The sequence below is a fragment of the Stylophora pistillata genome, chromosome 3 (genome assembly GCF_964205215.1).
Source record: "Stylophora pistillata chromosome 3, jaStyPist1.2, whole genome shotgun sequence".
NCBI classification, from domain to species: Eukaryota; Metazoa; Cnidaria; class Anthozoa; order Scleractinia; family Pocilloporidae; genus Stylophora; species Stylophora pistillata.
Genome location: NC_142521.1, coordinates 19,788,384 through 19,803,102, shown reverse-complemented (window position 1 = coordinate 19,803,102; position 14,719 = coordinate 19,788,384). Strand labels below are relative to the sequence as shown.

Genomic DNA, 14,719 nt, shown 5'->3' with positions numbered 1-14,719 from the left:
CTCACATACTAAGGTACCCCGGGTAAACTCATCGACTTGATCAGATCGTCGATACTGTCCATTTTCACTGTTTTCAATGGATTTTCACAAATATCCTCTTACCCAGGGAACATGGTCGTTGCGTGACTGAAGACTGGTAACTCCGTTGACATCCGTTGCACAATAAACCAGCGTAAGAAATTTCCCCAGATTCACTTCTTCTACCGATGGAAACGGCAGTAAAAGAAATTCTGACAAATAAAACAATCAACCCAGTGTTCCAAAGAGCTTTTAATGTCCGAGGAGGGATCGATGCCCGGGCTTACGAAATAAAACACGAAATGGCGATGGTGAGTGCGAATCCGTTCTTTTATGTTCTTTAATTATGTATTCCAAACCCATAGAATAATTTGGATCGCCTGTTTCTTTATCTTCCTTGTTAGGCCATGACTAGTTAGCCGAAGCAAATTAATGCTTTCACAGTATTGTGGCTGTTTATCGTTGAATCTTGTTTCTGAAACGTTCGCTCAAGAAAGTGATTTGCATGATTCTGAGATAAAAAGGTGAAGCCGCTCGCATTGCATAGAGGGAATGTCTGAACGATACACAGGTAGTTTACTCTTTTACACCATGAATTAGATTGTTAGTAGAATAATAGAGCGAATTTGTGTAACCTGTTCGTTACATGCTAATGAAACGGCTTATTAGCATACAACTAACAGTCTGTCAAAAGGTGACATGGTCCATGAAAAAACAACGAGTAGCTCTAAGGGTTAAGGGCACTAAGAAACAATAGAATGAACTCCAAAATCAAGGTCAGAGGAGAAACAAGACACATTTGATACACAATTTTAAGTCTCCTGTATACTGAAATGGTAATTAGGTCAAAAAAGGAAGGATAGTTGGAACAGTTAAAAGTTGATTATATTTTTCTTTTAAATGGACCAGGTGACACTTTCTCCTAAGTAAAATATTTACATATGTATGATGCACGATCCTCGCAGTAGAGAGCGCTATTCATGCATTAGCGAAAATCAGACCTGAAAAAAATCAGGCCTGTACGGGATTTGAACCACTGATCTCTGCAATACTAGTGCAGCGCTCTACCAATTGAGCTAACAAGCCAACTGGGAGCAGGCTGTTAAGTTGATTGATGATAAACCCATGATGATAAATCAGATACAATGAATATATGAAGTTCATATATTTTGAACTGCAGTATTTGATACGAATGATGTACGATCCTTGCAGTAGAGAGCGCTATTTATGCAATAGGGAAAATTATTTATTGCATAAATAGTGCAATAATCAGCAATATCAGCACATGTTACCCCCGGGTTCAAACCATTTACTGCAATAATGATATTGTGCTGATATTGTAAGGAGAAACTTTGTCTTGGTCACTCATGGAAGTCATCAGTTTAATTAAGGGTAGTCAAGATTTTTTCTCAGTCTTAGATTCAGAAGATCTGTTTCCTTCTCTTTAACCTATTTCAGTAGTCTAGTCTGTAATGTTATTGATTGTTCATGAGGTTATCACATGTAATCAGAAATAAAAAAAATACAGAGTGACTTTACATGCAAGCATGGCATTGTTTTCTGGGTCATTTGTGTGAAAAGTTCCTCACAGTCACTCATGGTTTTGATATCACAAAGGAATAGACCAAACATGGAAAAACTTTGCTGAAGGAAAGCAAAAAAATGCACAGATTTAAGTACTAGAGAGTTCATTTGAAACTTTAAAATCACATTACTTTGTAGGGTGAAAAGAAACCATTTGATGAGGTTGTAATACATTATGGAGACCCTCACGCATTTGGACAGTCACCTATCACCTCTGTAAGACAGGTTGGTAAATTATGCCAAGAGAGTTAAGAGCATATTTTTAACTGATCTTGCATGTTTATGGGTTAAATGCTATTATTACAATGCTCTGTTACAACTAGATTTATTTTACACCTGCCACATCTTGGTCAACAAGAATACTCTAAACACTCTGAAAAGCCCTCCTCTTCAATAAGCCCCCTCCTATGTGAGCCCCTTTTCTAAAAATTCCCCTCTCTTATGAGCCACTCTTTTAAATGAACCCTTTCTCAAAAAATTCCCCCTTTTCTAATTAGCTTCCCTCCCTAGTAAGCACCACCACTCACTTTAACAACCCCTGTTCTCATCCTTTCCCGTAACAAAATCTTGAAGAATGGAATGTGGAAATCATTCTTGCAACTCAAAGTGTGTAATATGTAATTTTGAATAAAATAGTGAGTTTTTCCACCAAAATAATGTGTTCTCTACACATTATTCATTGCAACTTGGATTAACCACCTCCTGGTTAGCTCTATGGATAGAGTGCCAGACTGTTGAGTAGGAGGTCGAGGGTTGGAGCCCCGGCCAGACCAACACTCAAGGTCTTAAAAATTACTGAGGAGAATGTGCTACCTTTCTATAATATCAGGAAATGGATAGACATTCTAGTCTTCTTGGATAAGGATGAATAAACTGTAAGTCTCGTCTCCAGCAGGGTTGGGGTAGGAGACATTAATTTCCCATGCACAAGATTACTGTGTGGTGGATGTCCTCCCCTGGGGTGGGATGGGTGGGTATTAGGCCCACAGTAATTGGCACTAGCTGTTGCGGGGTCCCTGCCTGTCAGTGAGGCTAATAAATTAAATTAAATTAACCATTCATTCAACCATGCGAAATCCCCCCTCCCCCCACATCGTGACCCTAAATATGTTTTGAATTAGCCTCTCTCTCTATTCAGCTCCCAGGCCATCTCCAAAAAGCCTGTATCTGAATGCCTCAACATCTAATAATACACTTGATGTCACCTATTATCAATTTTTTTTAACCCAAACAGAGACATACCTTTGTACAATCCCAAGACTCTTTTAAGCTCATGGGAAAGGAAAAGCTATCAGGACTCGAAGGGTGGGAGATGCCATGAACAGTTTATTTACATGCATGCATGCATGTGCTCTCAATCAAAAACTGATAGTTCTGTTTTGTTGAAGGTATCATTCAAATTAAGGTGTTCAGTGGCTTTTTCAACAAATTGTATAGAAATAAAATGAAGCTTCTCCATTAAAGATGGAATAAAATATTTCAATATTTTTTTATAAAAGATACATTGATAAGGGCCACTAATAAAGGTGATTTTTTGTATCCTTAGTGTTTAGCCTGTCTACTTTGTCCACAATTTCTTGATGACCCACAATTCCCAAAGGATGTAAAGGAAAAGGCTCGCAGAATCCTACGAGCAACACCAGGTTTTGCAATAAGTAGGTAGCAAATTTATCTTAGTAGGGGCCCTTTGAGTAGATTTTTATAAAATTATTGTTTTTCTTTTTTTAATGTTGGTTTGTTGTTGGTTTTTTTTTTTTTTGCCTTTTTTCACTCTTTCCTTTATGTTGTGCTACTTTGGGATAAGCACTGTGGGGTTTGGTTTGGGTTTTTGATATTCTAGTGAGCATTCCAATCTTCTTTCTTTTTGATTTTCATTTATCTATTAAAAACTGTTTGTTTATTTATTTTGATATCTCAATTTCACAAGCTCCTGAACTTGACGGCTGCAGCACAGGAGGGAAATATATGTAAATAGTGTTTTAAACGTTTTCGATTTCTGTGTGTTATATAGAATAACAAGAATTTACCTCAGTGTTAGTGAGAATGTTGGTACATTAGCCACCTTCTCTTCAGTGAATGACTATCAAATGTCCTTTTTTCATATCCTTTCTTTGTGTCATTTTGTTTCCAGACTCCATATTTAATGTATTTGAAAAGCACTCAAGGAGACAGAAATCAACTAAATTTTACCTTTTTTTAGGGGCACAAATGATTTTGAAAAATAACTCACATTGTTTTGGATTTCATCACTTTGTCCAATAATGTATCTTCTATTAGGTTCGTACACAGATACTATTGGATTAAGAATTATTCGCGAGGATGTAGCCAAGTATATTTCGAAAAGAGATGGTTACCCAGCTGACGTTGATGACGTCATTTTAACCAATGGAGGGGCAATAGGAATCCAGGTGAGAGACCAGTGCCCTATCTAGTGAGTTGGAGTTTATCTGCTGATCAACGTCGTGTATCTGCTCAGTTACAGATCACAGGTGCAAAAATGTGATGACAGCGAAATTTACGTGGTTAGATCGAAAACTGTGGTTTACGAGCCTCAGACAAGTTTGCCTCTGTTGTTTACACTTTTTGAGGTCATGTGTGCGCTAAAACTGGACAGATGTAAGGAAAAAAAGAACTTATTTGTGTTCTGCAACAAACAAATTTTGAAAAAAAAAAATTTGGCCAGCTTTGGTAAAATTTAACTTGACCATTAACATTTCGGAGTGGGTACAATTGCAGATACCAGTCTTTTCAGGTTCCCTTCATGCTTCAGATTGCGGCAAGTTTAAGTTGAAATGATGGAACTAGAGGAACGTTTGAGGCGCGCCGCCGTGAAATTATTTTGGCAGTTCCATTCAGGCTTTACAATTTCAAAGAGTGCGGCGAAGAAGGAGGAGAAATTCCAATGAGGTGGACATAAGTGGCGAGGTCATTATGTGTATGTACAATGTAGGCTACCGCCTACGGGCGGTGGCTGTAACTTAGTGTGGCTGTGTTTGTAAAAGGTAGTTAATTAGTTTGGGTAACCAGAATACTGCGATTACAACGCAAGATATGTTTCGGTTCTATCCAATTTTCATGTTCGTATAAAATTTCCTTCTACAGCTAGCCCTAGCTTCGCTTGGTACCGATGTGCCTAACAACAAACTTAAGCCAGGGCTTATGATTCCTATACCAGTTTTCCCTCATTACAAGTCCAGGATAGTAGAATTCAACCTTTACGAGGTAACGCTGCCATGTGACATGAATCCTTACATTTGGCATCTTTCTACTAATTAAGCTGCCTACTCTTCAGTTTAACATTTATCATCATTTGTATCTTTGTGCCAGATGATGGCAAGGAGAAATTAACAGAAGCTAAACTTAAATAAGATCAATACCAATAAGTTGTTTGTTCAGATAAGAGTCCATGGTGAACTTCTCCGTTGCCAATCAGAGTTTTTGTGTACATTACAAGAAGAGAAATTTGGTTTGTTTCAAAGCCAGAAATAGGATTTATTTCTCTTTCAGGGCCAGGTTGTTCAAAGCTGGGTTAAGATAACCCAGGGTTAGCGTGAAATCTGATCTCAGATCTGATGGTTTTAAAAGAAAATCCAGGGTAATCTTTTTGTCTAGAATTTAATGATTGGATGCTCTAAAAACAATAGAGAAAATTGTCCCGAAAAGGCTCATGCACAAAGGAATAAAAGAAACGCGGATTAAAATTTAACCCAGGGTTAGCGCTAATCTGCCTTCGAACAACTTCGAACAACATTTACAGTCCTCTCGACTGTTGAATAAGAGGAGTGACGTAGCTCATGATTGCTGTGCTTAAGTTGATCTTTCTGCTCAGATCCCGTATTATTTGGAAGAAGAAAATAACTGGTCTTTGAACATCAGCGAAATGAAGAGAGCCATAGATGAGGCCAGGCCGCACTGTGAACCAAGAGGACTCGTACTGATTAATCCTGGTAATCCTACAGGTAAGACCCGTTTGTAACCACGGTAACTTGTGCTGTGGTTGTAGATACAGATAAACCTGTTGTCGAGTGTGTAAGGCAGAAAACTTGGTTTTTCGTTCTTGAGAATAAAAACCCCACAATGGAAATAAAAAATTGTCGAAAGGAACGCGCCAAAATTTTAATTCCAATGAATATCCTCTTATCCTCTCTTTTACACTCAGGTCAGATACTGACCTACGACAACATAAGGGAAGTCATCAAGTTTTGCGCACGAGAGAATCTGGTTTTATTTGCGGATGAAGTGTATCAGGAAACAGTCTTCACTGAGGAAGCCCCGTTCCACTCGTGCAGAAAGGTTTTGAGGGACCTGGGACCTGAATACAACAACTTTCAATTGATGTCGCTTAACTCCGCTTCCAAAGGATTTTATGGCGAGTGAGTGGAGAAGACACATTATTAACAACACCACGGAGTAATCATTTGTACAACGTCGCCATAGCATTATAATTTTTTCCTGTGTTTTTATTTGAAGTTCTCTTTAAGGGGAATGAATGGAAGGGGAACTTAACGGGTTGTTTGCGGTACGCCAAAGATATGTATTTAGATGTTCAACGTGGAATAGTTAATATGTTTTACACTGCTAACTCTGGGCGAAAGGATGATATGCGAACGTAGAGTAAATACCGAATGACATGCACGTTGTTAAAAAAATGTTTTAACTTTGCTTAAGGAACATTTCATTTATTTTATTTATGTAGGTGTGGTTTGAGGGGAGGGTATCTTGAGTTGGTCGGATTTAGCAAAGCAGTCAAAGGGCAGTTTAGAAATCTGATGTCACCAAGTATTAGTGGTTCGACTATTGGGCAGGTATTATTTCAAGTTTCTTAACTTTAAACATGTACATGACCACATGATAATCTATTCAGTCCAATAGGAACAGAACGGTAAGCAAGTCAAACCGTTTGGACTTCCAATAAGTGTTATCTCTCTTCACAAATTGGGAGATTTCAGATACAAAGAGAAGTAGAACACCACGCACCAGTAAATATATCTACCGTACTGAAACGACTTTTAGCCCTTCTATGCAAAGGCTGAAGAGAAAGTAAAACGTTACTTGTAAAATATAAGGAAAAAAAATGTACGTAACATCACTTGATTTTTTTATGTTCTTAAGGCTGCCATGAGTTTAATTTGTTGTCCGCCTCAGCCTGGAGACGAGTCGTATGAAACTTTTATACAGGTTTGTAACGTAGGTCTAGATTAAATTTTAAATTAAAACCAAGTGGTTACGTTAAGGATAGGGTTCCTTGTGGACTAGGGATTCTTTCTACTGCTAACTGCAGTCCATACCCTTTACGGACTAAGTTACGTTAAGGACGTGTTTCTTTTTGGATAAGGTCAGTCATGAATAAGGTTCCCTATGGATAGGGTATCTCTTATGAATAAGAATCCTTTGTACAGCAAACTACCGTGAATCCTTATCCTTCATTTACCAGTCAAGGTAAGGTTCCCTCGGGATATGGTTCCTCAGCGATAAGGTTCCTTAGGGATAAGATTCCCTAAGGATAATGTTCGTTAGGAATAAGGTTCCTTAGGAGTACGTTTTCTCAGGGATAAGGTTCCTTAGGAATACGGTTCCTCAGGGATAAGGTTACTTAGGGATAAGATTCCTCAGGGATAAGGTTCGTTAGGAATACGCTTTCTCAGAGATAAGGTTCCTTAGGGATAAGGCTCCATAGGGATAAGGCTCCCTAGGAATTCGGTTTCTCAGGGATAGGGTTCCTTGGGAATGCGCCGGTTCCTCAGGGATAAAGTTTCTTAGGGATAAGTTTCCATAGGGATAAGGTTCCATAGGGATGAGGTTCCTCAGGGATAAAGTTCCTTAGGAATACGGTTCCTCGAGGATAAGGGTCTTTAGGGATGAGATTTCTTAGGGATAAGGTTCGTTAGGAATACAGTTCTTTAGATCTAAAGTTCCTTATGGGCAAACTTCCTAATAGACAAGATTCCCCATCCGTAAAGATTGCTTAAAGGGTAAGGTATTGCAAACTGCGGATTAGGTATTTGCGACCTAGGTTGCGTTAATGAGGAAATTCCTTACGAAAATATTATGTGTTTGTGCACGATCCTCGCAGTAAAGAACACTATTTAAGCAATAGTGAAAATCAGACCTGAAAGAATTTAGGCCTGTAGGGGATTCGAACCACTGACCTCTGCGATACTAGTGCAGCGCTCTACCAATTGAGCTAACAAGCCAACTGGGAGCAGATCATCAAATTAATTTGACATAAACCCGTAAGATGATAAATCAAACACAACGAATATATGAAATTCATATATCTGAACTGCGGTTATAGAAACGTATTTGTGCACGATCCTCGCAGTAAAGAGCACTATTAGCAATAGTGAAAATCAGATATATGAATTTCGTATATTCGTTGTTTGATTTATCATCGAATATGTCAAGTTAATTTAATGGTCTGCTCCCAGTTGGCTAGTTAGCTCAATTGGTAGAGCGCTGCACTAGCATCGCAGAGGTCAGTGGTTCGAATCCCGTACAGGCCTGAATTTTTTCTGGTCTGATTTTCACTATTGCTTAAATAGTGCTCTTTACTGCGAGGATCGTGCACAAATACGTTTCTATAACCGCAGTTCAGATTTATGAATTTCATATATTCGTTGTGTTTGAAAAAGGTTATTTATGAATAAGGATCCCTATGGGTAAAGTCTCTTATGGATAAGGCTCCTTTTACTGCAAACCACAGTCCCAATGCTTTATGGATGTAAAATTGTAAAATGGCCACGAAGGCTCTTTGTAGTTCCTCAAGCGTCTTAAGGAATTTTTTTTGATCACGCAAACAAGAATTCGCTAACTTCAAAGACTTTGTGTACTGATTTGGGTTATTCTCATGTTTGCAAAATGATTACCACGTTGTTCTACTGGATCATGTAATTTTTTTTTTAACAATTTTAAAATTCCTTTACGCGCGAAAGACCATAATCAACTAATGATGGTAAGGCAAACACCTCTGATAACATATTAGACCAAGATAGTCTTACCTTTGTTTTGCAGGAGAAGATGGCCGTTTTGGACTCCTACAAAAGGAAAGCGAAGATTACCACTTCAATGTTGAATTCGTTGGAAGGAGTGACGTGTAATGAAGTGACTGGTGCCCTGTATGCTTTCCCCAGAGTTCGTCTTCCACAAAAAGCTGTCGAGGAAGCCAAGGTGAGGAGTTGAGTTATGGATTTGACGACGAGTTTAGTTATTATTATTATTATTATTATTATTATTATTATTATTATCACTATTATTATTACTAATCCTTTTTTTTTTTAGATTATCTGTTAGTCGACATTTTCAGGTATTGTTCGATTTTTAAGGATTTTATCTTAATTTGTTTGTAAATATTTTTGACGATTAGAGTGAATTATTGTTATCATAGTGTGTATCATCTAGTTTTTCTTACATTTTTATTAGATATTTTAACACATTTTTTCCACTTTCAAACATTTTATCATAATGTTTATAATTTTTTGTGATTATGGTGAATAAAGGATTATATTCATTATTATTACTATTATTATTATTAATATTATAACTATTATTATTATTTTTATTATTATATGCGTTCTGGTGATGTGAGGGTGTGGGTCAGTGTTTGGCATTCCATCAAATTGTGGACACTATTTTCTCATTTGCCGAACTAAAGAAAAGATCAGATTGATATAACATGTAAGCGCCGTTAACGACACTTTCCAGCATAGTCTGTGCACAATCCATCTTTCCTTACTTTTCGAGTAATCTTGGTTCCCATTAGTGGGAAGAGAATTGTTATGATAACATCATTTCTATTTATTAAAATCATTTCCGTTTCTCTTTAGCGTAATAACCTTAACCCAGACCAGTTCTACTGCTGGCAGATGTTGGAAACAACTGGAATAGTTCCCATTCCTGGAATTAATTATGGACAAAAGGAAGGAACATACCATTTTAGGTCAGTTTTATATTTCTTAGTTATCCACGAGATGAGCAGCCCAAAATACTATTATGGCAACACTGCTCTACAAGACAGAAATTGCCAGTTTTCCATCGCTCTCATTTGACTTGTGAATATCTTTTTTTTTTCCTTAAAAATATGATGGTAAACATATTTGGAATTTCCCATTTCAGTCTATCGTGCCCGGCTAGTCAATCAGTGAGAAAACGTCGTCACGAAATTGCTACATATCAACAAACTGAATTTGACGGGTTCTCGTATCGTTAAATATTCGCTAACACGCCATTCCAGGCTGCCCCTTTTTTGTTAATGTTCTTGAGCTCTAAAATAATGAGGGTCCACATTAGGGGTTCTCAAATCCCGCTTTCCCGCCTTTTTTTCTTCTCAATCCCGCCATTCCGCCCCTTTTTACGCCCGGATCCTGATCCCGCCCCATTTTTTTACGAGATTTTTGACATGTTTTGCTTGATCATTGAAATAGGGGTTATGACTTACCTTCTACAGTTGTCAGTTTTGATGGTCCAGGTTCTCAACATCACAATTAGTGACCATAACTTTCTTTTCTGTTTTGCTTAATTATTTTTTGGTCCTCGCATCGGTACATGTTTACCTCGATACTTTAAGTCCAGTATTCTTGGAATTAGATAGATTGATGTTATCTGTCTGTCTTACGAAGATTCAACTGCTTTGCTGCTAGTTTCCATCAGGCACCAGAGCGCTGCACTAGTATCGCAGAGGTCAGTGGTTCGAATCCCGTACATGCTTGATTTTTTTCAGGTCTGATTTTCGCTATTGCATAAATAGCGCTCTCTACTGCGAGGATCGTGCATCATGCGTATCTATAACCGCAGTTCAAAATATATGAACTTCATATATTCATCATATCTGATTTATCATCACGGGTTTATTACGAATCAACTTAGCGGCCTGCTCCCAGTTGGCTTGTTAGCTCAATTGGTAGAGCGCTGCACTAGTATCGCAGAGGTCAGTGGTTCGAATCCCGTACAGGCTTGATTTTTTACAGGTCTGATTTTCGCTATTGGATAAATAGCGCTCTCTACTGCGTGGATCGTGCATCATATGTTTACGTTGAGTTTAGGACATGGAAATTGTATATAAACACACTGGTCTCTTTCAAGAAAACATAAAACTGCTATTAAATCTAACAGCACGACCAAATGCGGACACCCTTCCAAGCAGGAAGTTTGCTTCACTATCCAAAGTGGCGACCCTTACAGATCCTTCTCCTACTTGGTCTTCGGTTACTTCTTCTTCCGCACTGCTACTTGTATCATATTCGTCAGGAAGGCCGACATCTCCTGTTAGGTCAACGCTTTCCCCTGGCACAATGTCTTTCTCGTACAAGAAATCGGGGAGCGTTACAACCTTAGCCATGGTCGTTTCTTGTCGGCCGGTTCTTTAACGAACTGCAGCCCTAAAGGTATGTGCCCATTCCCTCGTAAGCTGGGCGTCTTGGGCACGTACTACCCCAGGTGGAAGTTGTGGTGCTAATGAAATTTCAATGAGTGAGTGCCGCTGCGCGGTCTAGAACGGGATACCACGACTTTGGGTTGGTATAATAAAATGCCGCCCAGTTTGTTGTCTTCTTTATACTTTCCTTGACAGCCTTTCCGAAATTCCTGGCATATTCAAGGGCAGTGCATAAAGGTGATTTCTGATGGACCGCAGAGTGACAGTTCTCTACATCTAATGTCGTGCAGCTCAGGAGGTTGGTCCAAGTATAACCCATTGGCGCTAACAGGTCATAAAGTCTCTGAGGGCCAGACTGCAACAATGAAACAGACTCTGTTGTCTTCTCAGCCACATTTCCCTGTGGTCCATTAAGGGACCTTGGCAAGCTTTGGATTTCACCGCGAATCAAGGCCTAGTTTCGGCGAAGATATTGCAACGTTTCTTTAAGCAGTGTAACGGCATCTTGTAGATTGCAAAGCTGGTACTTTGCATGCTTCTCGTGGACGGAGAAAGCCTTGTATATCTTTCTGACTGCATCTAGAAATGCAGCGGTTTCATGCAGAGTGGTGAATATATACAAGACATGGTCAAATGCCACACAAAAGTCCAGCAGGTTGGTAGAATTCAGCATGCGAAGCCAAGCCATCTCTGGTGCCCTCTGCACCGGTACCTGCAAACACCTTCACTCTTTCCTCATTTCTGATCCAGTGCAGGATGCGATGCGATTGCGGATCTGGATAGACCAAACCATCTTTGTAAACCGCAATGGAGGGAGCCAAGAAACAGTGGTCTGGACCGGAAGGAATGATCCGTGCTCTTAAATATGTTGATAATGAAACTTTCTCGATGCCTTGACGGTGAGAAATATAAATGTCAATATTTAAGATGGCCATCGATCAGACGTTTCCCCATTCGTTTTGGTGCTCTACAACTGCTGCTGCCTCTCCTCGAAGCCCACATCCGTCGCTGGAGCAGGTAACGGCAAAAATTTGCTGCTTGCTTTTACAAGCTGCGTAGATCATATAGGGATCTACGACGTGTAGTGCCTCAAACTAAGATTCCTCGCCGGAGCTATTCCAGAAATTGATAGCAGTAGGAGAAAGCCCTCTTTCTTGGTATTCTGCCTCGATCTTCTTAACTTGCGTGGCGATTCGATTCTTTAATATTGCCACGGTTCCATTAGCAGATAGTCCAAGCTCACTGGCTTTCTGAATACATCTTCTCGTGGACGCAGTTTTCCTAAGCTAACACGCACGGCCCCTTGTTCTAGCTCATAAAAAATAATGGGGCCTCCTTTCCCAACCATGAATACAATGTCATTGACGTGGTGGACTACTTTGGCGAGAAAATCTTCTTTAAGCTTTACAATTTTTTTGACGGGGTTATGAAGTTGTGCCATAAAAAGACTCGATAAACCAGTGACTGTGTTAAGTGAGAGAAATAACAGGCTTCCGTAGGGACCAGTAGCGATGCTTAAAGGGTTTGGGTACATACCCACTTTGTTGTGCTCTGTGAAATGGTCAATCTCGGGAATGCTGGTGTGGCCAACAAAGTCTAGACTTCTAAGATAGCTAGTAAAATCTGGATTTGTGAGCTTCATGACAGAAGTTGGATCCTGTCAACAAAACAGGAATGAGTATACAAAAAGGCGGTAGACACACTTAAGAACCATTTATTTTTCAGTCGACGCTAATGAATTTTTGGTCAAGACAGAACTAAATTCCCGTATCCCACTATTTTTTCCTTGCGATTCCCGAATCCCATCCCCATAAAAACAGGAAATTCCGCTCCCGCTGGTTGTTAAAAATCCCGCATCCCGCTTCTGTTTTCAGCTCATATCCCGAATATCACCACGAAAAATAGCCAAATCCCGTATCCCGCCAAACCTATTGTGGACCCTCAATAATCTGAGTTTGTAACTAGTTGCAGTTGTTATACAGTTTGCAATCACAGGCCTGCTACTTTTCCATTTGTTTTGCTCCTATTTTTTCTACTACAGATTAACAATTCTACCCTCTGAAGAAAAAGTTGTTCCTATGTACGAAAGGCTCAGCAAGTTTCACAAGGAATTCATGAACAAGTACAAGGACGACTAATTAACAATTATTCCACAAGCGCGCGTTGGATATGAGATGATAGATAGCCAACGAGGCGCGTAGCGCCGAGTTGGCTATAATTATCTCATATCCAACAAGCGAGAGTGGAATAATTGTTTTATTAAAAAAACGCCCCCAAGATATTAGACAAATCTTCTCGACTTTATTTTGTGAGAAGAAACCGGATTGAACAATGTACAGAAATTAGATTATGGTATATTGGCTCATATACCATAATGGCTGAGCCAATAAAAAGTCTTGAATTGCATTATCCAATGATCCAGCTTTTAGTAATAATAGTTATTTAAAGGCTCGGTTTTTTTTTTGGTTTTTACCTACTTCTTTTTTCATGCACTTCGACTTTCAATCCACCAGTTCAAAGAATATTATACCTCACAGGCACTTACTCAGTGCCTTCAGTAAGCACCGACGGCCGACGAAAAGCGTCGGCTACTTCGCTCAGAGAAGTCGGCTACATTTTCCCTAAATTTAAATAATTAAAGAAATATTCTTTGAAAACTAAATGAAAATTCATTTTCATGGGTTTGTATGAACTTTTTACCTCAATTTCAAAATTAAATATCGAAAGATCGGACGCGACTCGTTGGTCACGGCACTCGACTCTTTTTGGGGTGGTGTTAGGACGCAAGAGGTTTACGAAAAATTTAATTGCGTGCAAAGTATGGAATCTAGTTAGCGTCATTTGTTTATCGTGTTCAGGAGTTCATTGTGGCCTGATAAATCGAACCTTGAATGAAAGCTGCATTTTCTTGAATGACAACCATGTCAGCCTGCCTCATGGTATTACGAAAAGAACAGAACGAAAACAAATCAGACGCTCATTTAAGCGCATTATCAGTTTTTTCCACTCGCATTTGAAGTCTGAGTTAAAAGCTACAGCTAATTGTTCTTATCACGGTTTCTGGCGCCTGTCTGGCGGGTGTCCTGGTGGGTAGGCAGAGAAGCTTGGAATGTTTATCACCCGCGAACTGTTTATAGGTTCGCGAGTTAAAAACAAAGACAAATGGATGAAAGATAAAAATGCAACTGGACGCTTTCTTACCGGTAGTAAGTGATTCTGTTTAGCTCCATTGTTTTTTAGTGACAATGACCTTAAACTTCCAGAAAATGCATGCAAACTTCCATTTTCAGCTTATTATTATTGTAAAAATAAAAAAAAATGTTGCTGTTGATAGGGAGTTTTCCTTTATCTTTTGCACTCATTTAGGTCTCCAGAACGCCAGAAATGGCATTTCAGAGCTTCCAGATGTCAAAATTTTCTGGGGGGACATGCCCCCAGACCCCCCTAGATTAAGGGGCCTGACGGCCCCTTGTTGGTACGGTCGGTTACTCTCACTGACTAGCTGCCTACTTAAAATTTTAATGAAACCCCTGAACTTACTAAGTTTTTACAGCATTCTTGTACACGTTGCACATAGCAAAGTGTGTGACATGCACATAGGTCATCGATATATGTGTATCTGTTAGTCTAACAACAATTCTATCTTTTTGAAGAAGGTAATTGGTTTGAAGTTAAACCTCGGAGTAACAATCGTGTAATACGGTCATCCGCTTCAGGAAAGACTCCTGAAAAGGACTGTTGTAGTGG

The 14,719-nt window shown here is 39.2% G+C and overlaps 1 protein-coding gene across 1 annotated transcript; it reads left to right on the top strand.

Annotated features, from left to right (window-relative positions):
- Positions 1-28: 28 nt before the first annotated feature.
- Positions 29-14,301, top strand: LOC111330718 (alanine aminotransferase 2-like). Its single transcript, XM_022935621.2, has 12 exons — positions 29-329; positions 1,741-1,827; positions 3,149-3,257; positions 3,880-4,010; positions 4,705-4,824; positions 5,432-5,561; positions 5,762-5,975; positions 6,299-6,407; positions 6,715-6,780; positions 8,614-8,769; positions 9,426-9,538; positions 13,014-14,301. Exons 1-12 carry the CDS (start codon positions 207-209, stop codon positions 13,108-13,110), a joined length of 1,455 nt encoding a protein of 484 aa, XP_022791356.1. The 5' UTR covers positions 29-206; the 3' UTR covers positions 13,111-14,301.
- The last annotated feature ends 418 nt before the right edge of the window (positions 14,302-14,719 follow it).